The sequence below is a fragment of the Hemicordylus capensis genome, chromosome 14, assembly GCF_027244095.1.
Source record: "Hemicordylus capensis ecotype Gifberg chromosome 14, rHemCap1.1.pri, whole genome shotgun sequence".
Classification (NCBI taxonomy): domain Eukaryota; kingdom Metazoa; phylum Chordata; class Lepidosauria; order Squamata; family Cordylidae; genus Hemicordylus; species Hemicordylus capensis.
In genome coordinates, this window is record NC_069670.1 from 14,782,601 (window position 1) to 14,807,240 (window position 24,640).

At 55.1% G+C, this 24,640-nt stretch overlaps 1 protein-coding gene across 4 annotated transcripts; it reads right to left on the reverse strand.

Annotated features, from left to right (window-relative positions):
- Nucleotides 1-725: 725 nt before the first annotated feature.
- Nucleotides 726-23,266, reverse strand: USP21 (ubiquitin specific peptidase 21). 4 transcript variants are annotated; one of them, XM_053278940.1, is made up of 14 exons: nt 23,035-23,266; nt 20,348-20,441; nt 19,392-20,187; nt 14,571-14,630; nt 11,890-12,013; nt 10,994-11,105; nt 10,259-10,396; nt 8,419-8,483; nt 7,696-7,799; nt 6,402-6,488; nt 6,073-6,151; nt 4,946-5,053; nt 3,461-3,575; nt 726-1,410 (listed from the first exon to the last, which is right to left on the reverse strand). In XM_053278940.1, the coding sequence occupies exons 1-14, from the start codon at nt 23,225-23,227 to the stop codon at nt 1,320-1,322; spliced, it is 2,166 nt and encodes a 721-aa protein (XP_053134915.1). In that variant the 5' UTR covers nt 23,228-23,266; the 3' UTR covers nt 726-1,319. The 4 variants fall into 4 exon arrangements, with proteins under 4 accessions (XP_053134915.1, XP_053134919.1, XP_053134918.1 ...); XM_053278944.1 differs by having other exon boundaries at nt 22,992-23,077; XM_053278943.1 differs by lacking the exon at nt 23,035-23,266 and adding an exon at nt 22,722-22,797.
- Between the last annotated feature and the right edge of the window lie 1,374 nt (nt 23,267-24,640).

Sequence of the window (24,640 nt, forward strand, 5' to 3'; positions counted from 1 at the left end):
GATTCCCCCAGCAACCAACACCAACAGCTGATTTCTCTGTGCAGAACTCCCCAGGAATCAGCCAACTTCCATTCTGGTAGCTAACAAGAACCAAAGCTGCATCTTCCAAAGCGAAGAAAGACGCAGGCTTGCAGGTTACACAGAACTCTTAAGCTAGGATATCCCTCCTTCCTTCCCTCGGTGGCTTCCAGTGTTCAAAGACACAGTAAAACCCATGCTGGACTGGTCTGCCTTCTACCTTTAAAAGCCTTTAGAAAAATTACTTTTCTGTAAAGATGTATTTGAAAAAACATCAGTGACCAGCAGGTGGTTACTGAAGTTTGCTACATACCTGAGCAGCCACAGCGTGCATGCGTGGTCAGACTGCCCACTGCAGCGTGTTTGAAGTGGCCATGTGCATAGATGTGCCGACCTGTGCGCTAGAGACGAACGCACTCCATTCCCCACTGAGAAATGCAATTTGTAGGGTCACCCAGGGAGGGAGATAAAACTCTGATGCCTGGCAATGCGAATAACAAACACGAGAACAAGCCGCCTCCCAGAGGCAAATTAGGGAGAGCGATTTGCCAGGGTCACGACAAGAACAGAGTGTCCCTGGTTTAACTGACTGCCCCCGCCTCCGACGACTTACGTGTGAACAACCCGCCACAGAATTACCAAACACTCTTCTTTTGCACACACACCCCCCCCGCGCTTACACAGAAATGAGACAGATACTATACCCATAAGGTGTTTTGGTTTTTTAATAGTAAATTTATTCACAAAAAGAAGTTTCAAGCTCTTCATTTTCCTCTCGGCGTCTATGTACAAACCCATCATTATGTACAAAAGTCACACGTGGTCGCTAAAAATCAGTAGTGGCTCCCACCGTCAGCCTGAGGCGTGAAGCGGGCAGGACCTCCCCAAGGGATGGCGGTAGGAACCGGACGGAGGGACGGACAGACAAAGTCAGCCTTGCAGAGGCCACCCGTGGACAGCTCCTCACAGGCCCCCAAACGCGCGCTCTGGCCGGCCTTTCCCTTGCAACCCAGATCCGTCCACAGGGCAAGCATTTCTTCCCCCCTCCTGCCTTCAGACCTGCTGGCCTTAAGGAAAAGGTAAGCATAATCAAAGAAAACCTGGGTGTGTTCACAGTAGGAGGCGCAGATGACCCGGGTCGCTCTTAGAAACAGACCCCCCACACGGCGGCGTTCGTTTTTGCTTTTGGGGGGGGGGGCTGTCTTTTTTTAATGTTTTATTGGTGTTTTTTTTTAAAAAGGCCCAAGCACCAGTCTCTGAGGTAAGAGCGGCGGCAGGCCAAAGTGCTGGGTTCAATACTATTACTGTTTCTTCCAGTGTACGTCGTCCAGCTCGTAAAAGAGGACGTAACCCTCGCTTGACGGGACTTGGTTCTCGCTGATCGGAGACACCCTGCCAAGAAGAGGGAGAAAGAGTCAATCCAGACGCATTTCAGGCAGAGTAAGGTCACTCTCTAGAGCAGGTCTGCACAACGTAAGGGCCAGGGCCCAGATCCAGCCTGCGGGGACATTTTTGAGGGCCCAGGTAGCCAGCAACAGCAGGAGCCCCAAAAGCTGGCATTTGTGCGGGGCAGGAACGGTCAGGTGCCCACTGACTGAGCAAGGACGGGGCTTATTTTGGGGCCACTGTCCTTGGTTAAAACTGTGGGCCCCTGCGGGGAGGGGAAGGACCCACAACTAACTAGTGACTGCTTTCATATTTATCTTTACCATTAATTTTACTGCTATAATCAATGCACTGAAAATGGACTTCGCCCCCCCCCCCAAAATACATCATCATGGTTGTGTCTGGCCCACTGGGACATTCGAGTGGTGCCCCCCTGCTCTAGGGCTTGCACTGGGACTCAGAACCACGATTACAGCGATGGCCATTTCACCTGTGTGAAAATGTTTTAAAATTGCCTTTTAAAAAGCCTTTTTTAAACCCACAAAACGCACTGAACAGGACAAACAGGAAAAACACGGCATTAATAGCACCACTGAAAGCGGTGAAATGTCCTTTTCATGTCTGGCCTGAATCTGCTCGCTTGTCCTTTCCACCCACGAATATTTTCAACCAATAAAGAACAGTCCTGCCTTTAGGAGCAGAGAGCAAGCCTGCTCTTCCTCCTCCTCGTCCTCCCCCAAGACAGTCCTTCAAGTATCTGAAGAGGGTTATCATCTCCCTTCTCCAAGCTGGACATAGCCAGCTCCTTTAGCCATTCCTCACAGGACTTGGTCTCCAGACCCCTCACCATCTTGACTGCCCTCTTCTGAACTGGTCCTGGGACAGCGAGCATGAATTGTCCTCTCTGCTAAGCTGGGTCTGCCCTGGTTTGCATTTGAATGGGAGACCACCCGTAAGCACTGTGAGAGATCCCCCTGAGGCAACGGGGCCATTCTGGGAAGAGCATCTGCCTACTTGCATGCAGAAGGCCCCAAGTTTCCTCCGTGGCGGCATCTCCAAGGTAGGGCTGTGAGAGACTCCTGCCTGCAACCTTGGAGAAGCTGCTGCCAGTCTGTGTGGGTGACCTTGAGCTGGATGGACCAAGGGCCTGACTCAGCCGACGGCAGCTGCCAACGCTCCTCTGTAACTCAGCTCATCGCTATCCTCGCTGAAACGCGGTGGCCAGACCTCTCGATTCAGGGAAGCGGCAGAATCCAGCTTCTGATGTCTTCGGGTTGGGGAAGCCTTGGTCGAGACCTCCAACACGTTTGGAGTGCGGGGTGCCCTCGGCCCTGAGCAGGGGCAGGCCAGCGGTGTTGTAGTCCGCTGGGCGGCTGGATCAGTGGCCGGGTGCTCTGAGGCCTGGCCTGCTTCCATGCTCGCCCGCCCGCCCAAGAGGGACCGTGTTCTAAATAAGCGGTTAAGCTCCTTAGCCAGGAAGTGCTATTTGTGGCCACCGACTGCCAGCTCCAGGCAGGTCACAGCAGCACTGGGGCAGTGCATCCTGGGGAAGCAGGCCACGGGAGCGGGACGCCTCCGCTGCTCTGCTGAGGACGCGGTCGGAGCCCCTCCTCCTCGCATCGAAGGGCTCCTCACGCAGCCTTGGGATCACAGAACAAAGACACTGCCTTGCTAACGGACAGGGCTGCATACATTCCCGTCTTGGGGGGGGGGGCGGGGGCTGCTCCCCATCCAAATTCCGCAACTAGTACAAATTCTGCAACCTGAGCAACATGTGCCCCTATCCCCCGGCACTGCTAGTCATGGGGAGCAGCACCCAAGACCTGTCCTCGACCACTGGGAAGAGGACTTCACCAGAAATGGCCAACACACTCGTAAGCTGACCCTCATAACGGTGAGGACTAGCAACTTGCTCACCCCACCTCTCCCTGTTGCATTAAATGGCAATGGCAACCCCAAGGAAGCTGGACTTAGCACCCGTCACCACCTTCTTTTCTGTATTTCTGTACCGGTGAGGAATTGCAGAAGACACACACACTCCGCATCCGTTGCTTACCGGGAATCGTTGTAAACCCGCCAACCGGACTGGTCCTTGCAGAAGGCTGTGTAGTGGCCGTAGTGCACACTGCCAGAATGATTGCAGAGGGCATAGAGGTTGTACACTGGAGTGCCTGGAATGCGAGAGAGAGAGAGAGAAAGAGAGAGAGAGAGAATGCACAAAGCTCTGACCTCCCTCATCTGGGCAGCCTCAGGAAGACACAGTAACCATTGCTCCAGTCTTGAAGCACAACTCTTATTCTTATTAAAAGGGGCTTAGACAAATTTATTTATTTATTTATTTATATTTATTTAACACATTTGTATACCGCCCGAAATGCAAGTCTCTGGGCAGTTTACAACAAAGCACAACAACAATGGACAAAAAGATTAAAACATTACAACAATTTAAAATTTCAAATGTTAAAACTATTACACACACAATGAAAACAATATCTAATTAAAAGCCTGGGTGAACAAATGCATCTCGACTGCCTTTTTAAAAGTGGTCAGAGATGGGGAGGCTCTTATCTCAGCAGGGAGCGCGTTCCAAAACCTCGGGGCAGCAACGGAGAAGGCCCGTGTCTGAGTAGCTGCCAGGTGAGCCGGTAGCAAATGCAGACGGACCTCTCCGGATGATCTCAATGGGTGGTGAGGTTCATAGCGAAGATGACGTTCTCTTAAATACCCAGCATAGTTGCCAGACTGGCTTTCTTTAAGCCAAATTTTGGGTTACGGCCCATTTGACCCACAAGTATAAACCTTAGGTTCTGGCAACTATGCCCAGGGCCCAAGCTGTTTAGGGCTTTATAGGTTATAACCAAAACTTCATATTTTGCCCAGAAACTTATCGGCAGCCAGTGTAGATGTTTTAAGATAGGAGTGATATGGTCTCTCCAAGATGACCCAGAGATCAACCTGGTCGCCGCATTCTGGACTAACTACAGTTTCCAGACTATGTATAAAGGCAGCCCCACATAGAGCGCATTGCAGTAGTCAAGTCTAGAGATGACCAGCAGATGTACTACTGTTCTGAGGTCATTTATCTCAAAAAACGGACGCAGCTGGTATATCAGCCGAAGCTGATAAAAGGCACCTCTGGCCACTGCCTCAACCTGGGACACCAGGGAGAGTTTTGTGTCCAGAAGCACCCCCGGACTGCGTACCTGTTCCTTCTGGGGAAGTGTGACCCCATCCAGAACTGGCATATCAAAATCATCTCCTGAGTTCTGACCCTGCACAATCAGTACCTCCGTCTTATCTGGATTCAGACTCTCATCCAGTCTAACAATTCTACTTTTCTGGTGGCTGTGGGCCACCTCCAACCTCAGAGGCACGATGCCTCTCAATCCCAGTTGCAGGGGAGCCACAGCAGGAGAGAGGGCAGGCCCCTTCACCTCTTGCCTGTGGGCTCCGCAGAGGCATCTGGTGGGCCAGTGGGTGAAGCGGGATGCTAGACAGACCTTGGGCCTGATCCAGCAGGGCTGGTCTTCTGTTCACTCACCGCCCTTTTCGCTGGCAAACTCCTTCAGGTTGAGCTGCTGGAGGGGGAAGTCGACAAACACAGAGCACTTCTTGATGGAGTAGCGGGTGGTGGAAAACCGGTTGAGGTCTGGGGCGGCCAGAGTTAAGGAACGACTAACTGGCAGGGAGGCCGCTCGAAAGTCACCCCAGCGATGGCACTCCTGCTAGGAAGTGGAAGCCCGGATCCCAGAGGGGGAGCCCCTGGCCTCCGGAATACTTCGAGGAGCTAATACAGGGACATGGCATAAAAAAGGAGAGATCATGGCAGGTCCCTTCAGCTGCGGCTTCCTCTTGGTTTCGCACGCCGACTGACAGGTGGGCATAAAAGTAAACTGTTCACTGGTGTAGCCGCCGACCTTGCCCTTCCTACTGGCAGGCCTGCCTTTCTCCTTTTTGCCTTGCTTACTGGCCAACTTTGTTTTTTGTTTTTTTTAATAAACAACACTGCTCTAAGGACTGGGCAACTTCTTCGTGACATCACGGGCACCACCACTGCTACACACACACACACACACACACAGAGACAGAGGTTTCTCCTATCCCCACAAAAACAGCTGGCCCTGGAAAAGAAGGGTACGTTTGGACTGAATGCAGTGAGGATCCAGGCCAAATTGACCTTGCTGGTCTAGAAACATCACCTCCGTCTTCACCCGTAAGCCCAGCAAGGCCAGAAAGGCACTGGCCAGTGGGGCACGGCCACCACTCTCACCCCTGGCAACTTCAACATTTCCACCCACACCGGCCAGCATGGCCTTGGCTAAGGAACGCCCAGGAGCCCGCAATGGTCCGAGGCTAACCCAGAACCCTACGGTGCAATCTCATATCTACTCAGAAGTAAATCCCATGAAGTTCAAGAAGTCGGGACTCCCAGGTAAGTGTGTCCGGGACTGCAGGCCCAGAAGAGCAGAGCAGAGTCCTGACCCCCGGTTAGAGATCACTTTCCCGAAACGCTTCCACACTGACCCGCCGTGCCCTCCTGACCCTCGATTCCACAGCTGCGGTCCGAGGACTGCCTCACCACCAAGCTTCCGGCAACAGCCCCCAGACCGGCTCCAACACGCTCCCCATCCCTTGCCCCAACGTTAAAAGAAAAGAAAAGAAGGATACGCAAGACGAGGATGCGGGGGAAGCGCTGGATGGTCAGCTTCTTGGTGCTTCGGGTCCTTTGCCGGCACTTGTCACACACCTGCTCGGAGAGGGGGGAGGAGGAGACGGGCAGCCGGCTGAGCAGGAGTCCCGGCTTTGCAGACCCGCCTACCAAGAACTTGCTCAGCCCCGTCTCTGCAGCCCCGACAGCTTTCCCTGAGACGGCCCCCGGCACGGCTGTGCGTCTCTTTCGGCCTGTGACCCGCCTTCTCGCCCTGCGGCAGGCGGAGGGCACCCCAGCGGGCAAGGAGGACCCCCCGCCCACGTGGCGGGAACGGGCCCCGACTTACCGGGGCGTTCTCGGAATCTAGCTCCTCCTCCTTGGTGAAGAGGCTGAAGCAGTCGAGCAAGGAGACCTTCCCGCCAGCGAAGCCTTTCTGCGGAGCGAGAGGGTGGGGCGTGAGCCAACCGAGCGGAGGCAAGGGCTTCGGCCCGAGAGAGCTTCCCCCCACCTTCCCCCACTGAAGGCCAAGACTGACAAGACTCCCCCCAAAACACCAGGGAGCCCAAATCCCCACCTCTGCCGGTTCCACTCCCACGCCCCACCATTCAGCTGGACACATTTGTGCCAGCCTCCCCCACCCAGCCCAGGGACCCGGCCAATCACCCCTCTGTCTCCACCCGGCCCCCTGGACTACCAGCACCCCTCCAGGGCTCCCTTCCGGCACCTCTCTGCCATTATAGCCCCGCTGGGGGCTCCAATATCGCCACAACATTTTGGGAGCAGGGCAACCGATCCGTGCGGAGCGCATGCTCCTGGGTTCAGTCCCTGGCAACATTCCTAAGCGGGGCCGGGAAAGACCCCAATCAGGCTCCCATTCAGGACGAGGCACCTGCTCATGCTTATTTTGAGGGGGTAAAACCTATGCTTTGCATGTGACGAGTCCCACATTCAACCCCCAGCAGCTATGGTTAAAGGATACCAGGCGGCAGGGCTTGGAAGGGCCCTTCTTTGCCCAAATCCCTGGAGAGCTGCTGCCAGTCAGAGTAGACAGGAGAGGAGAGCTGGTCTTGTGGTAGCAAGCATGACTTGTCCCCATAGCTAAGCAGGGTCTGCCCTGGTTGCATCTGAATGGGAGACTAGAAGTGTGAGCACTGTGAGAGATTCCCCTCAGGGGATGAAGCCGCTCTGGGAAGAGCAGAAGGTTTCAAGTTCCCTCCCTGGCAGCATCTCCAAGGCAGGGCTAAGAGAGAGATTCCTGCCTGCAACCTTGGAGAAGCCGCTGCCAGTCTGTGAAGACAATACTGAGTTAGATAGACCAATGGTCTGACTCAGTATATGGCAGCTTCCTATGTTCCTATGTTCTGAGTGGGCGGGATTTATTTATTTATTTATTTTTAATTTTACATTTATATCCCGCTCTTCCTCCAGGGAGCCCTGAGTGGTGTACTACATACTTAGGTTTCCCTTCACAACAACCCTGTGAAGTAGGTGAGGCTGAGAGAGAAGTGACTGGCCCAGAGTCACCCAGCAGGTCTCATGGCTGAATGGGGATTTGAGAGGCTGGCCTGACTCTCCACAAGACAGCTCCATAAATCACCTCCCATCTTCCATCCCAGAGCCTGCCACTATACTGAGCCTACCTTTGGGATGGGGAGAGAGAGGTCGCAGAAAACTTCAAAGGTCGTGGACCGATAGCCGCACGCTTGACACTTGAGGCAACTTTTTAACTGGCCAACAAAGAGATCTGAGAGAGAGAGAGAGAGAGAGAGAGAGAGAGAGAGAGAGAGAGAGAGAGAGAGAGAGAGAGAAAGAAATTGGTTATTGCTGTGGGAGCTTGCCAATATGCAGAGTGTGACACTTCTGTCTTGGGACTTTTCGGAGGGTGTGTCTGCATGTGCACACGGGAGAGGAAAGCACACTCTTCTGTCACCCAATCCGTTTCTGCTCAAAGGGAAACCCTTCTGGACCTGACTCCAGACTAAAGAGGAGTCCAATACTGGTGTTTCCATCTATATTCAGCTGCCCAATAGGGCCGTAGCTCAGCGGCAGAGCATCTGCTGAGCACGCAGAAGGTCCCAGGTTTAAATCCCGGCATCTCCGGGTAGGGCTGGGGAGAAAAGACTGCCCGGAGAGCGGCTGTCTGCCTGAGTTCACAAGACTGAGCTAGATGGACCAATAGTAGGTGGCACTTTCCTGCCTTCCTAGGCAACTGGCAATCTCAAGTTGGAATGCACCAATGGAGAGAGAGGATACAGAAGGCAGGATGTGGAGGGACAGGAAGAGGGCCCAACAAGCCAGACGGCACAGGCCGCCGAGGTCCCAGCAGGCAGGCCTGGGGTCGCAAAGGACCAAGCACGGCTCACCTACGATCTTGCTGTCTTCTCTTTCCAGATAGCGCTTCCACATCTGGTTGGCTTGTTCGTCATCACTGAGGAGAAGAAAAAGAGCCCAAAGTAAAGAACGCTGGCAATATAGGAACATAGGAAACTGCCATATACTGAGTCAGACCCTTGGTCTATCTAGCTCAGTATTGTCTACCCAGACTGGCAGCAGCTTCTCCAAGGTTGCAGGCAGGAATCTCTCTCAGCCCTCTCTTGGAGACGCTGCCAGGGAGGAGACCTGGAACCTTCTGCTCTTCCCAGAGTGGCTCCATCCCTTAAGGGGAATCTCTGAATGTGCTCACACTTCTAGTCTCCCATTCAAATGCAACCAGGGCAGACCGACTTCTACAGACATCTCCTCAAAACAACTGCTTCTCAATGGAGGCCATTCAAAGAGAGAGAATCAAGCAACGTACATGCACCTATGACGTGTAGGGATGCGCATGAACCTGTTCGGAGGCCCTTTTACGGGCCTTCCAAACAGGTCTGAAAGACCGGTGGTTTGGCTGGTTCGAAGGCTGGGTGGGGTGGGGGGACCTTTAAGGGTGGGGGAGAGTGCTCTTACCCCTCTCGTCGCATTCCCCGCGCTGGCGCTGCACTTTAAAAGGGTCTGGCGGGGTGGCAGCGTCCCTCCCTGCTACCCTGTTGCCTCGTCGGACCGGAAGTGTGCATGCGCATTAGAGACTTCCGGTCACACGAGGCAACGGGGTAGCAGGGAGGGACGCTGCCACCCCGCCAGAACAGCGCCGGCGGGGGGGGGAACGGGACACACAGTGGGAGGAATAAGAGCACCCTCCCCTACCTTTAAAGGGTATCCCCCCCTTGAGCCACCCCCTGCTAGTTCCGTGCACATCCCTAACGACTTGGGCCTGCAGACCAGCCGAGGCTGCAATGCTCAAGGCAAGGACTAGGACTCTGGTCTCCGCTCCGGACATCGTCTCTCTCCGGCTCCACCTCCTCGCCCTCCGGAGATACCAACTGGAGGAGGCCAGGCCGCTGGCGGCAGGGAAAGGACCCGCTGAGCGGTGGCCTCTGCATGTCCAAGTGGCCAAAGGGCCAGCCTCGGTCAGCTCCCGTTCAAGAAGACTGCCGGGCCGGGCCTCTTCATTTCGTGTGTGTCGGGTTGCAATTTGCTTGGCGTGTTTTAGGGGCTTTTATTGGATGTGGTGAGCCACCCGGAGAACAGTTTGCTACGGGGTGGCTAACAAATAAAGTTCATTATTATTATTATGCTGGCCAAGAACGCAGAGAATGGCTGCCAGTCGGAGCAGACGGTGCTAGTATAGGTCTGACTCAGCACGTGGCACTCTACATGTAGTCAGACCCGATTTTATTGGTTTACATTGACATGCCCCTCTTCCTCCAAAGTGGGGGAGAGCTCGTCTTGTAGCAGCCAGCATGAGTTGTCCCCTTTGCTAAGCAGGGTCTGCCCTGGTTTGCATTTGGATGAGAGGCGGCTCCATATCTGAGCACTGTCAGAGATTCCCCCGAGGGGATGGGCCCACTCTGGGAAGAGCATCTGCCTGCCTGAGTGCAGAAGGTCCCAAGTCCCCTCCCTGGCAGCATCTCCAGGACAGGCCTGAGAGAGAGTCTTGCCTGCAACCTTGGAGAAGCCACTGCCAGTCTGTGAAGACAATCCTGAGCTAGATAGACCAAGGGCCTGACTCGGTATAAAGAAGCCTCCTGTGTTCCCAATGAGCCCAGAGATGTGTACCTGCATTTATCCCCCCAGTCACCATGTGAGGTAGGTGATTGGCCCAGAGTCACCCAGAGCGTGTCACGGCTGATTTGAACTCCGGCCTCCCCAGTTCTGCCCACTCACCTCAAACTGTGAGAGTCCTCCAGCACTGGGGGCCGCTTGGTGTCTGAGAGGATGCTGGGAGTCTTGCGTCCCTTCCTGTTGATCTCCACATGCAACCGATCCATGAGGAACTTCAAGAACTCCTGAGCGTCCTGCTGGCTAGAAAGGAAGAAGAGCCTTTGCTTAGGATGGGAGGCAAGACGCACCAGAGGCGTGGCTGGGGAGGACGACGAGGAGGCGGGTTCCATCTTCCCTCTCACAGGGACTCTCAGATGTTGATGACTACGACTCCCAGAATCCCCAGCTGCCATGGCTTTTGCTTGAGGATGCTGGGAGTTGTAGGCAACAACACTTGGGCGTCCATGTTGGATGGAACACTGGGGGAGTGTTGCAGGGCCAGAACTTCTGGGGAACCCAGGTGGGGAACCCCGGCCTGCAGCGACGGCAGCAACTCTCTGGGGTTTTTAGGCAGGAAAAGTTCCCAGCCCTCCCTGGAGAGGCGGCCAGAAACAGAAGCAGAGGCCTTGGACTGAGCTACAGCCCACCCCGCAAAAAAAAAAAAAAGTACTAGTTACTCCACCCCTCTTTGGTAAGTCAGGCTCAACGAGGTTTATGCCTCGTTCTGAACATCGGCGTTGGCGCTTCGGAATCTGGCTGAGGGGCTCCTCTGGGCTTGTGAAGGAGCAGCTGGGCGCGACGGAGAGGGGCGTGGGTAACTGAGGAGTAAGCTAGGAAAGGAACCCAGACTTCCCTCACCTGTATCCCGTGAAGGATGGCACGTATTTCTGAAAGACGGCTTTGAAGCGGCCAGGGTTGGCGGCCTCTGTGGAATCGGGGTGCCATAAGGCGGCAATGACATCTGCAAAGGCTGGGGGGTGGGGGGAGCGAGGGAGGGGAGAAACAAAACAGAACAAAAATAAACCCCATCTCTCGTCGTCCCTCTTCCCTTCTCCTCATTTATAGAACTCTGGGCTTGCAAAGGCACGCCGCTAATTCCACTCTGCGCGGCTCCCACCCCTTGCAGGGTCCACACTTTGCAAACACCAAACCGAGGCTGGGAGGTCAAGTGACTTGGCCAAGGCCACACAAGGAGGGCTGTGGCAGAGGTGAGGTGAATGCGAGCGGCGAATTAATAAGGAGGCTGCCCCTGGATCTGTGGGGGTGGGCAACTTGGTTCCATGAAGAGCTGCAACAGCAGGGGCAGAGCAAAGAACCGGGTCCCACCCACGCAAGTCCTCTTTCTCCCCACTGCAGCTTCCGAGAGTGACCTTAAAGGCCTCCTTCCTCACACCGGATTTCTAGCCCCCAGCCAGGACAGCTCACTCTGCATTTGCAGAACGCAGTCTATAAATACCCCACAGGTGAGAGGCGAACGGGGCAGTGCTGGAATTAGGCCTTCTAATTATATAACTCCCTGTTCGAGGCCAGGTACTTATATAATTGCGGTCAACTGGGCAGGGATTAAGGCCCTCTAGAGACAGATTGAGAAGCCCGGCTTGTGGCGAGGAGGATCCTGTGAGCTGAAGTCCGTTCAGACAGCCATCCGGTGACGTAACCTCTGCTGCACCCAGAGGGCTGGGGAGGGGCGACGAAGAGAGAAAAGCGCAGCCCGGGAGGAGAAAGGCCCCACTTTCGCAAGACACCCTCGCTACCTTCAGTCAGCTCCTGCTGGGCCCGGAGGGCGCCCGGTTGCTCCTGCCGGAATTCCCGACGCAGGCAGTAGTCTCGCAGGGGCCTGGTGCTGCTCAGGCACTGAAGCACAGCATTCATGAAGCACTGTGGGGTGGAAGAGCAACACACACACACACACACACAACAGGGTGTCACTGCGGCCTGTGCCGGCCCAGGCTTCCAAGAGAGGCCTCAAGGCCGCCTGTGCTGACGTCAGGTTCTCTGCGTCGCGTCACTGCCTGGACAAGAGGAGGCCTGCAAACTCCTCTGGTCATTTTTCCTCCACACAGGAAACTGCCACATACCGAGTCAGACCCTTGGCCTATCTAGCTCAGGATTGTCTTCACAGACTGGCAGCGGCTTCTCCAAGGAGGCAGGCAGGAGTCTCTCTCAGCCCCATCTTGGAGATGCTGCCAGGGAGGGAACTTGGAGCCTAGATGCTCTTCCCAGAGCAGCTCCATCCCCGAAGGGGAATCTCTTGCAGTGCTCACACTTCTAGTCTCCCACTCAAATGCAACCGGGGCTGACTCTGCTTAGCTAAGGGGACCAGTCAGCAAACAAAACCAAGTAATGCAAAGCAGCTGCCCAAGCCTAAACCCCTTAGTCTCCTTCCCCCCCCCGCCCCCCCAGAATGAGATCTGCCATCTTGGGATGGAGAAAGGAAGCATGGCATGGTTGCCTAGCAACTGGCACGCCTGCTCCCAAATATCCCTGATCTGACCCATCATGGCTATCCTGTTGCTAGACACCCCCCACTCACTCCCCCCCCAACACCCCCTAAACAAAACAATCACCTGGGTACAGAAGGGGGCTGTTGGGGGTGGGCATTAGAGCTGGCAGCATAAAGCAACCCCTAAAATTCTGGACAGGCACCCCACAAAGTCAATGGGCAGGCCAACCCCTAATTCCAGTCATTTGCCTGAAGAACAGCTGATGAAAATAGCTGTGTGTCTCTTCAACACGTTAGTCAAATTTACGTGTTTTTTTTTTAAGAGCAAGAACGCTACTCTCCTTTCCTCTATTCTTCGATTTCTAGTTCTTCCGTTCCCCATTTTTCTAAGGAAAAGGTAGTCTTAAGTCACTGGAAATGGAAAAAGGAGGAAGAGACTCTCAAAGGTGCTGATAAATTTCAATAGATTTATTCTTGCTTGCTTGCTTATTTGTTTATTTATTTATTTGCACACATTCTCTGGGTTGTTTTGTATTGCTTACACATTTTGAGCCCAGAATGTTCTTCCTCAAAGGCAACTCTTAGGTAAATGAAATTGATCACAATGACTTATGTTCCTCTTCCCCAGAAACAAACCTGGTAAAAGGGTACTAATATTTTGAAAACCATATACTAAATAGATGTAACATTTATCAGCATCAGAGGAGAGCTGGTCTTGTGGTAGCAGGCATGACTTGTCCCCATAGCTAAGCAGGGTCTGCCCTGGTTGCATCTGAATGGGAGACTACCAGTGTGAGCACTGTGAGATCTTTCCCTTAGGGGATGGGGCTGCTCTGGGAAGAGCATCGAGGTTCCAAGTCCCCTCCCTGGCAGCATCTCCAAGAGAGGGCTGAGAGAGACTCCTGCCTGCACCCTTGGAGAAGCTGCTGCCAGTCTGTGAAGACAATACTGAGCTAGATAGACCGATGGTCTAACTCAGTATATGGCAGCTTCCTAGGTTCCTATCTTTGGGAGTCTTTCCCACCTTTCCCCATCTCTGATTGCTGGTGCTGCATCCTTTTTCTCCCCCTGCCCCCTTTTGTTCCCAGTTTTAAGTCCTCCCCAAATCACTGATCCCGTCTCCTCCAAAGACTCTAGGTGGTGAACAACAACAACACCATGAACTAATAATAATAATACTAATACTACTACTACTACTACTACTACTACTACTAATAATAATAATAATGGGGACCTTCTGCATCAGTGTTCCCTCTAAGGTGTGCACATGTGCACGGCACACAAGTTTCTTTACGCCTGCTCAGTTACTTTTAGATCCCACTCACCTTGTATCAGGAAGGCCCCATTCTGAATGCACATGTGCATAAACTGCCTTGATGCTGCTGCCCAGAACAAAACTCATTCTGTGCACAGATGAAAAAAAAAAAAACTAGAGGGAAGACCGTTCTGCATCTAAAGTGACCGCGATTCAGGCACCAGCAGTGGCTGGAAGGAGCCGACGTGCAGAGGACAACCAGCACTCCCTTGTAACAGGGAATCCCCGATGTCGTCGACTACAACTCCCAACATCCCCAGCTTCAAGGGCATTTGGTTGGGGATGCTGGGAGTTGTGGTCAACAACATCTGGGATTCCCCGTTACAAGGAAAACCCTTAGATGCTGAACCGGTAGAAAGTGAAAGATGCGGCATTCTGTGCCACTCTGGACGCAGCATGACCCCAAACACCTGCCCCAGCACACAAAACCCTTGCAATGTGTAAGAGCAGCCCAGGGAGAGACACGAGGCATCCAGCTGCTCCCCGTCTGCAAGGGCGGCGGACACAGCGCCCTCCTATGGGTTCAGCCTTCCCGAGGCGACTGTTTTAAAGCCTCTTTTGAAAACTACACAGAGAATCTCGTCGGGCTTTGAAGACACCTTTGCCGCTGGCCCCTTGCGGGGGGGGGAGTCCTCTCTACCTGGGGAGGGGAGGGAGCTCGAGCGCCCGCCTCTTACCGTGTTGCCGAGGTTGCGGAGACCAATGTGCCCGGAACCCAGCAGGAGTGTGTGATGCGTCTGAAGGAAACACAAACACAAACAGAAGGGAGGGTGAATGCCCGGCAGTGGGACCGTCTCCTCGACGGCTTCAATAGTAACTTCCACTTGTCTCGTGTCTCCGCATGAGGACGGAGAGCTACATTCACAGGCAAGAGTGCGCATGCACACACACCCCCCCCGCAGCAATCCAACCCACCCACCAGCCCAGGTCCCTTTGCCACACTGCGGAAGCATTTCTCCGCACAGACGCCTGGCTGGCCGTCCTGGGGGCGGCTGCATCGTTGCTTCTTGCCCAACTGTGGCGTTTACGCTCTTAACGAACTCCGTCTCCGCTCCAGCCGTCGGAACGCAACCACTCCCTGCTCAGCCATTCTGAGAGGGATCTGGCGCAAACTGCACTTCTCCGAGGCCGGCTGGCTTAAGCAGCAGCCTCAAGGATCTTGTCATAGTGCAGCTCACCTTGGCGGGAACGATACCTAGCCCCAATCGAGAAGGGCCCCCGGTGGGCCAGCTGCCGATGCAGAAGCCCGACAGCCCAAACCCATCTCCCCGTGTCTCCCCGGATTGCTCGATGCCAACCACCCCACCCCTCAGCCCACTGATCTTCAGCTGGAAGCTCAGGACCCCCAAGCCGGCTGCACCCGGATCTACAGTGGGTCACCCCAGCGGTGCCACCCTTGTTTTCTCTCTCGGTTTGGTTCTCTGATGGAGAGGCAGGAAGCCGGAGCGAAAGAGCACCGTAAGACCTGACCCCTCAACTCTGAACCGTGGTGTTGTGCAGCAGAGGGTCCTTCGGCCAGCAGAGTTCCTCTCTGCTGCGCCTGTCTATCCAAGGCTCCTCTTCTAGAGAGCTGTTAAAAGACACAGGAGCCCCAGCCTCTTTTGCGGCTGGCCACCCTAGCGGGGCGAGAGGGGCAGAAACAGCAGCAGGCCCCGTGGTGCTAAAGGGGCGTGTGACTAAGCCAGAGGCCGCTGCCTTAGTCCTCCACGAAGCGGAAGGAGACCTCCCCGGTCCTGGCATTGCGGCCGGCGAGTGCAGCATCCCGGCAAGGGGCTTGCGCCTTCGCTCCCGCCCCGCCAGCAGCAACCCCAAGGCGAGGCCGGGAGTTACCTCACTGGTCATCAGCAGCAGCCCCATGACTGCCGTGTGCACCACGGACTCGGAGATGTCCGCCGCCCGGCCATGAAGCTCCCGCTTGGTGGCCAGGGTGCGGTGCAGCTTCTGCGGCAGCTCCACCAGGGTGGCCCCATAGAGCCCCGGCATGGCTCCGCCGGCCGGGCAGGAAGCGAGGCGGCCCGAGGCGCGGCGCTCTGTCCTCCGCGGCACCCAGTGGAGGAAAGGCTCCGGGGCTCTCCTGCCCGGCCCTATAAGCCATCAGCTCATTAGCTGATCCGATTCCCCCCGGCTATTCCTGGCTCCTCTCGAAGCTGGCTGCAGTGGGATTAATTAGAAGGAAGGGCTGACCCTGGGGACTGGCGGGTGTTGGAAGAGCCATGGAGCCAGAGCGAGAAGAAAACAACACCCCAAACACACACAAGACTGGAACTGCTTGGCGCCCAGGGTCGCCAGGACTGCCGCCTCCCCAGGAGACCGAGGCAACCCAGATGCACACAACGGCCAAGGGTCGCCCCAGGACTCAGCAGCTGCCGGCCGCCTGGACACACAGGACTCCTCGCCAAGCCAACGGGGGGCACTCCGCCCTCCCAGCACAGCTGGCTGCCGCCACAAGCCACACGAAGCTGGGCAGTGGTGGGTGTAGAAGGCGGCCCCTTCCCTGGGGGAAGGAATGAGCCCTTCAACCCCACGCAGGCCCCTGACGGGCCAGCACCTGTGCTGACAGCATCATCAGGGAGACGGCAAGGTGTGGGAAGGAGCTGGGGGGTGGCCCGGGGCACCAGAGAGGGAGGGCATGACCCCCCCCCCAGAAGAGCACAGACAGAGACACAGGCCAGCACTAGGGCCACCAAGGCCCGGTGGACCTGACGTCAACTCTGAGAAAGAAAGAAAGAAAGAAAGAAAAAGGCGTGTGAAGGCAAGGTGGTGCACGTGAGATGCCATTACGGTTCCTCTCTCAAGGCCCCCCCCCCGCAAAATAATGTTCTTTCTTGCAGTATAAGCATGGTGGGGGGAGACATCTGCTAGCTCGGCGTGCATGTCTTCACGCATCTTGTTTCTATAGGAACAAGGCAGGGCAGCCGCTTCCCCCTGCTTGCCATCTGCTTCCACACGGGACACTGACGCAAGAACATTGGGGTCCAGTGAGTCCCGGACCGTCCGCTCCGACTGGGGGTGGCTCTCGGGGGCTGGGGGAGACTCCTGTGTGGAACCCTGGAGAGCTGCTGGCCGTCCGTGTAGACCAGGCCTGCTCCACTTAGGCCCTGCCCCAGCTGCTTTTGGACTACATCTCCCATAATCCCCAGGCACAGGGGCCAAGAGCCAGCTGTAGGCCAACATCTGCAGGAGGGCCGAAGTTGAGCAGACCTGGTCTAGACACGAGGCTGCACCACTCTGGCCTGCCAGCTGCGTTGAGGCTACAGGTCCCATCATCCCTCAGCCACAGTGGCCAATAGTCAGGGGTGATGGGAGTTGTAGTCCAACATCTGCAGGGGGGACAAAGTGGAGGAGCCCTGGTGTAGACCACCCTGAGCTAGATGAAGCAAGGGTCTGCCTTGGGATACAGCAGCTTCCGATGTCCCTCGGTAATGGTGTGTGCATGCGTGTGTGTGTGTGTGTGTGTGTGTGTGTGTGCAATGGACAGGAAGAAGACAAAGGCGGGCTCTGCCGAAGACAACGGGAGAGAGAAAGCAGCCTCCCAGAGAGGATGCACTAGGGAGGAAAGCGGCAGCAGGATATGCAAACATGGATAAGGGATGCTCAGGGTCCCCCAACCAAAGCCCACAACGGTGGACTGGCTGGAAAGGGCTGTAACAGCCAGTCCGGGCCTCAGGTTGTGGCGACTGGACGCAGCGGGGAAATGCTTGACCAACAAGCAGAAGGTTGCTGGTTTGAATCCCCGCTGGTATGTTTCCGAGACTATGAGAAACACCTCTATTGGGCAGCAGTGACAGAGGAAGATGCTGAAACGCATCATCTCAGACTGCGCGGGAGGAGGCAATGGTCAACCCCTCCTGTATTCTACCCAAGACAACCACAGGGCTCTCTGGGCACCAGGAGTCGACACCGACTCAACAGTACACTTGACCTTACCTTTACTGGTAAGGTAAGCCAGTAATTGGGTAATTAAACCCAATGACCTGCTGCAACATAGAGTCATCCCTCACCAACCACAGGTTTCTCAATCGCGGTTTTAAATATCCACGACGGGGAAATTGTGGCACGTCTCGCCCACTGCAACCCGGATATCTGCGGTTTTGCCAGATTTTTTGGTAATCTGGGTTCCCCCCCACACCTACACAATTTCCAGGGCTCAGGGGAGCGATTATTTTTCTGTTTTTTAATTCTATTGTGCGGTCTTTTCACGACCACAGTTCACCTAACCCCATTTGCCACGGATTTCAATGGCTCACCAACCGCGAGGTATTCCCGGAACGGAACTCCAAAGAGCCCTGCAAACTGGGGCTGAGAATTTCCAGAGTGACAGACCGAGAGGGAGCACCACAGCTGACCTGCAGAATTACAATCCTCTAGGTTCCATAGCAGCTAAATCCGTTTCAGTGTGTATAATACAGCTCAGCCGCATAAAACCAGCTTAAATATTATGATGTTCTCTCTGCACTCATCCTAAAGGAATGCTGGGAACTGTAGTCTGGCAAGCACCGGGACCGTCTGCCAGGGAGGCCTAGCCTTCTGGACGCACAAGAATTCCCAAGATCCCTTTCTTCACGGGCACAGGGAGGGAGGCACACGAGGCAAGATAAACCTGCAACATCAGTACTAGACCTTCCACTATTCCATGGTAGAAACTAAGAAAAAACCCTGTGGGGTCAGACAAAAAGTCATAGGAACCTAAGAAGCTGCCTTCAACTGAGTCAGTCCCTCGGTCCATCTAGCTCTGTACTGTCTACACTGACTGGCAGCAGCTCTCTAAGGCTTCAGGCGGGTCTGTCCTAGCCCTACCTGGAGATGCTGCCAGGGATTGAACCTGGGATCTTCTGCATGCAAAGCACACTGCCTCTGAAACTAGAGGATCCCCGGAGCTGTTGTAACCAACAGCCACCAAAAGTTCTCTTCTTCTCCGGGTCAAATCCCTTTATAACACCACCTGGTTCCAAAGCTATCGTCACAGCTCACGGAAGCAACACGTTAAATTATGCACCATGTGAAAAAAAGGGGACCACAAACGCAGGATTAACTCGCCAGCCAGCCCTTCTTTGTGGTCACCACCAACCCCCTCTCTTCCCCCAGACCCTTTTCTGGCACAGGCCTTCTGCCGTTTGCACTGGGAGATGGTAAGCAACAGTGGAAACGGGGGGGGGGGGACCCTCTCCTACTGCTCCAAAGCGATTCCTGCCGTTCCTGACCTCCTCAGAAATGGAAACGAGAGCTCTGGGTTGGAGATCTGTGGAGTGCTGGGTGTCCCGCTTGGCAGAGGGCTGGGGGCACTCGCCGGGGTGAGCTGGCCAGTGAATTTGGGGCTGCCTGGTGAAGGAGGACTCTCATGTGGCTGTCTTGTATCTACCGCCAGTCCGGTTCGCAAGGCGATCCCATGAATTAAAAACCACCTTCTCAGACCACACCCCGTTTACCAACCCCAAGCCCGCCCCTCCCTGCAAAAGGAGGCTTCAGTCCGCGGCCACCCCCCCTGGCTGGGGCCTTACATTGGATGCCTTCTCTTCCAGTCTGCCGGGAGGAGGGGCCTTGCTCGGGGGCGAGCTCGCGGGCACCAGGGCGTCTGGCGAGTGGGCATAGTCCGTGGCCTGCGGATCCCTGGGGCGAGTCCTGGAGCAGCCCTCCGGGCGGACAGACAACGGCGTGGCAGAGAGCCTTCCGTCCAGGCCGGCCGCCACGTTGACTCTGCGGAGGGAAGAGCTCCTCTTCAGGGCCAGGGCCCCCAGGCCCAGCTTGTGGTTGCAGGAGGGGCTGCGGTCCCGGAGGGCCAGGCGGCTCAGGAGGGTGCTCAGCTGCTCCTCCCCGCGGCTGCCGGCCTGGCTCAGGTCGCTGACGCTGATCGACTTGGAGCGCGCCAGGTTGCTCCTGCGGCGCTCGGAGTCCGGCCCGCCGAGGAGGGCCCCGGGGGGCAGGGTGAAGGAGGTGCTGCTGGAGAGGGCGCCGTCCCGCGGGCAGCCGGGCACTTTGAGCGCATGGTCGGCCTTCACGGGGCCCCGCCGGGAGGCCGCGCTGCGCTTGGAGGCCCTGCCTCGTTCCAGCTCCAGCTTCTTGCCCCGGTCATCCAGCGGGCTCGGCCGGGGTGGCAGCGGCCGGAGCTTGGGGGTCACGGAGAGCCCGTTGGAGCCGCTGGAGGAGGTGCTGCGGTGCTCTTGGCTTGGGGCCCGGTGTCCATTGGGGAGCCTGGTGGTGGCTTTCGGCTGAGAAGTGATGACGGCCTGCTCTCTCGCCCGGCTCATGCGGTGCTCAGAGGCTTGGGGCATCGTGGAGAGAAGGGAGAGGAAGGCCCTGAGAACAGAGGAGGAGGAGGGAAAGGGAGAGCAGAGAGGGAAGTGGTCAGACCAGAGAGCCAGAGCCACCAAAGCAGGGGGCGCGGGGTGGGCGGGTTTGCGATCTCAAGAGCTGGCCAAGCTCAGCAAAGCCATCCCTCTCCCAAGTGGGTACGTACCTCTCACAAGCCAAGAGACTTTTGCCCCTGCCAGCCTGTGGCTCACACCTCACAGAGGTGGCTGGCCGCACGAGGGCTCCCTTTTGCTGCTGCCCTGCAAGGTGAAACACAAGAGGAGGAGTCACACAAAGCTCTGCCTTCATTCAGAGACGCTCCTCGCATGGCCTGCAAATACGATGCAGGACACGATCGGGCTGGCTTCCCAAGAACCTCCGCTTTCAGTCTCCCTTTCAGAAAAGCAAGTTTATGGTCCTCATGATTCCAGCAGGGGAGCAGGGAGGAGGCAGTGGTGACAGATGGGACTGATCAGAACAAACTGGAAGTGAACAGACTGGTGCTGAAGAATTCCACAAGAGCCAGGGTTATCTGGGCTGGGAAGAACTGCAGTGAAGGTGGAAGAGATTATCTGGGCTGTCTAGCCTGTTATGTTCAATTCACACACAACTGGGCACACATTTATCCTGCTTTAATTGTGAGAGATGGAGCACCACTTCCATTAATATCTAATCAAGAGTTTTTTTTAAAAAAAGAGTAGGAACATAGGAAGCTGCCTTATACCCCGTCAGACCATTGGTCCATCTAGCTCAGTACTGTCTACACAGACTGGCAGTGGCTTCTCCAGTGTTTCATACAGGAATCTCTCTCAGCCCTATCTTGGAAATACCAGGGAGGGAACTTGGAACCTTCTGCATGCAAGCATGCAGATACTTTTCCCAGAGCGGCTCCATCCCCTGAGGGGAAGATCTTCCAGTGCTCACACTTCTCGTCTCCCATTCAAATGCAACCAGGGTGGACCCTGCTCAGCAAAGGGGACAATTTATGCTTGCTATCACACACACACACACACACACACACACACACACACACACACACACACTCTACATTTGATCTTAGCCAAAAGGCAGAGAAGCGATGCTTGCTACCACAAGATCAGCTCTCCTCCAAGAATGTTGCCTTCCTAGATTAGACATGATTCATCTAGTCCGGCACCCTGAGTCCAACAATGTGCTAAACAGATCTTGTCAGAAGCTCCCAAGCAAGAAGCAACAGCCTTCCCCTGGCTTTAACCACCATCTGATATTCAGAGGTATGCTGCATCTGTACATGGAGGCTCAACATAGTTACCATAGCTGTTGATAGAGCACTCCTCTTCCATGGATTTGTCTAATCACTTTTAGAGGCATCTCAACCAGCAATTATCTACTCAATATTTTAAAAACACCACCATCACTATCTTGGCTAATTACAGGGATGGATCAAAGCTCAGGGGCAGGCCACAAACCTTGCATGCAGAAGGTGTCAGTTTCCACCCCTGATGTCAGTTCTAAGACCCATCTGAGACCAGTCATGCCAGTCAGCGTAGACCAGGGATTCTCAAACTTGGGTCCTCAGGTGTTATTGGACTTCAACTCCCATAATCCCCAGCCTCAGTGGCCTTTGGTTGGGGATTATGGAAGTTGAAGTCCAATAACACCTGAGGACCCAAGTTTGAGAATCACTGGTGTAGACAATATTTGAGCTGGACAGACCAATGGCTTGACTCAATAGGTAGCAAATTCAAAATATGAGAATATGTTTATTGACAGCTGTCGGGAGAGTTCTCCTCCTTCATGAAGGTATCCAATTCTTTGAAAATGCCATACACAGAGAATACTATCCTGACTGGTCAGTGGTGGGCAAGCTTTGGCCTTGTGGGATCCAGTGTTTGTGTGTGTGTCATTGCTAAACAACCAAGAGTCAGAAACTTGGCAATCCACTGAAAGCCATTCACCCAAAGAGATACACCAGTAGATCCCGATCAACCTTCCTCTCCCTGTCATGAGCAACTACATCAGGTCTTCAAAGCCAATCCACGGCTTCTCTGGGCGCAACTTGATCCATATCGACAGAGAGATACAGATCACATAACACATCCGTATACACACACACACTTACGGAGGGAGACGAAAACCGAAACATCCAGACAACATTCGCCCACACAGAAGTTTAGACTTTGCCTGTGTGTGGTCATTTTTATTTACCCGGTCGAAACTGGGAGCATAAGTTTTATGGAAACGGGGGAGGAAAAAAAGAAAGATAGGATTTCTCTTGAGACACACATACACTACTCTCCCCCCACCCCCACCCACAATCTGCCCAATGTCATGTCTACCCCATACTTTTAGAGCCACTTACCCCATAAAAAGGGGTGTCTTCCCCTGTCACCAAGTCTCCCCCCTACAAATTCCTCCGCAGTTTATTCAGATCTCCTCTGTTGGCCTAGAGGTCCCCCCTTACACCCCAAAGCCCCCATTACAAGCCCATTCCCACCCACCCACCCATTTAGGACCCTAGAGAAGAGGGAGAGTCCTCCTCCCATCTAGATAATACTCACCCAGGTATTATTAGGCATAGGGATTACATAACAATGGAAATCTTCACTCCCTCCCATTTTGTAATGATGTTAGGGACCCCCCCCCACCCTGCCGCCCCCGCCTTGGTCCGCAGAGAGGTCTCCCTTCTTCGCCCTAGACCCCCGCCCCGCAGGGAGACCAATGGCGCCCCCTCCCACCCCCAGCATCCTTCACCAAGCCCCGCTACCGGGGCCCCCACCTCCCGAGCCCTTCGCCGTCGCCCGCCCCAGGGGCCCCGCGGGCCCACCCACCTCCAGCCCCGCTCCTGCCCAGGCGACCCGGCGTAGGCCTCACCTCCTGCAGGACGCCATGGCAACAACAACTCCTGCAGCACCGGCCGCCATCTTTGTTCCTCCCCCGCTCGGGCTGCCCGGCCGAGGCCGGCTTCGCGCGGCCCCATAGCGCACGCGCCGGCACCTCCTCCCAGCCCGCGTACGGTGCTGGCGGTCACATACTGCTTGCGCAGGCGCAGCATGGCACTCCCCATGTTTTTCGGTGGCGGTGGTTGCTGGTGACAGCGTCTGACGCTCGGGGCCAGCTCCCCTTTTTCCCGCCCGCCGCGCTCCGCTCGCGTCGCCATGGCAGCGGGGAGGACGCGTCCCCAGGATTTAAAGGGGCAGTCACATCAGAATGAAGATGGCTGCCCTGCCGCCCGCGCGTTTCCTTGGCAATACATCCCAGCTGACTGCATGGGGCTTATTCCCAAGCAAGCCGCGCTTGCAGACGTGCAACCCGCGTGTGTGCACGCTTATTTAGTAGCAAATGCCCCTGAAGTAGGGATTGGGGCCGTAGGAAAGTGGTGGAGCAGCTGCTTTGCATTGCAGAAGGTGCCAGCCTCAAGACCCCTGAGCCTGAAAGCCTGGAGGGTTGCTGCCAGTCCCTGATCTAGAGGGTCTGACTTGTTAGAAAGCAGCTTTCTATGATAAATCCCACCTGATTAGACCTGCATAGGATTGCAAGGATTGATTGATTCAGTGCCAGCAAGTCGGTGTCATAGGCACCTAGGAAGCTGCCATATACTGAGTCAGACCCTTGGTCTACCTAGCTCAGTATTGTCTACCCAGACTGGCAGCAGCCTCTCCCAAGGTTGCAGGCAGGAATCGCTCTCAGCCCTATCTTGGAGATGCTGCCAGGCAGGGAACTTGGAACGTTTGATGCTCTTCCCAGAGTGGCTCCATCCCCTGAGGGGAATCTCTTACAGAGCCCACACTTCTAGCCTCCCATTCATAAGCAACCAGGGCAGACCCTGCTTAGCTAAGTCATGCTTGCTATCCCAAGACCAGCTCTCCTCTCTACATTTGAACCGGCAACCAAAGAAAACCCCAGGGCTCTGTGGTTGTCAGGAGCTGACACTGACCCAATGGCATACTTCACCTAAGGCAGGACGGATGCAGGTGGAATTTGGTTTTCGGTTTTAAAGTTGTTTATTAGTATTACATAGCGACACACAACTTTTCAACAAGAAGTTCTCAAAGTGCTTTACATAGCAAAAGGAAGAAGATGGTTCCCTGCCACCATCTAAAAAAAAAAGCCCGAGGGGAATGACAAGAGCTGCCAGAAGAGATGTTATGCTGAGCTGAGGAGGGATAGTCATTCTCCTCCTCCCAAGAGAGCCACCATTTTAAAAAGATGCCTCGGCTCTTGGCTCAGTTAGCAGTGGTTAAGGGCTAAGCTCTGAGGGAATGTTTCTTCCTCCTCCTCCAACTGCTCCTGCCCATGTTGGACTAGGACCGGGAAGACCCGAGTTCGAATCCCCATTCAACCATGAAGCCCACTGGTTGACTCTGGGCCAGTCATGTATCTCTCAGCCTAACCTACCTCACAGGGTTGTTGTGAGGATTAGAAAAATAACCATGCTCTGAGCTCCTCGGAGGAGGAGCGAGATATAAATGCAAAAGTA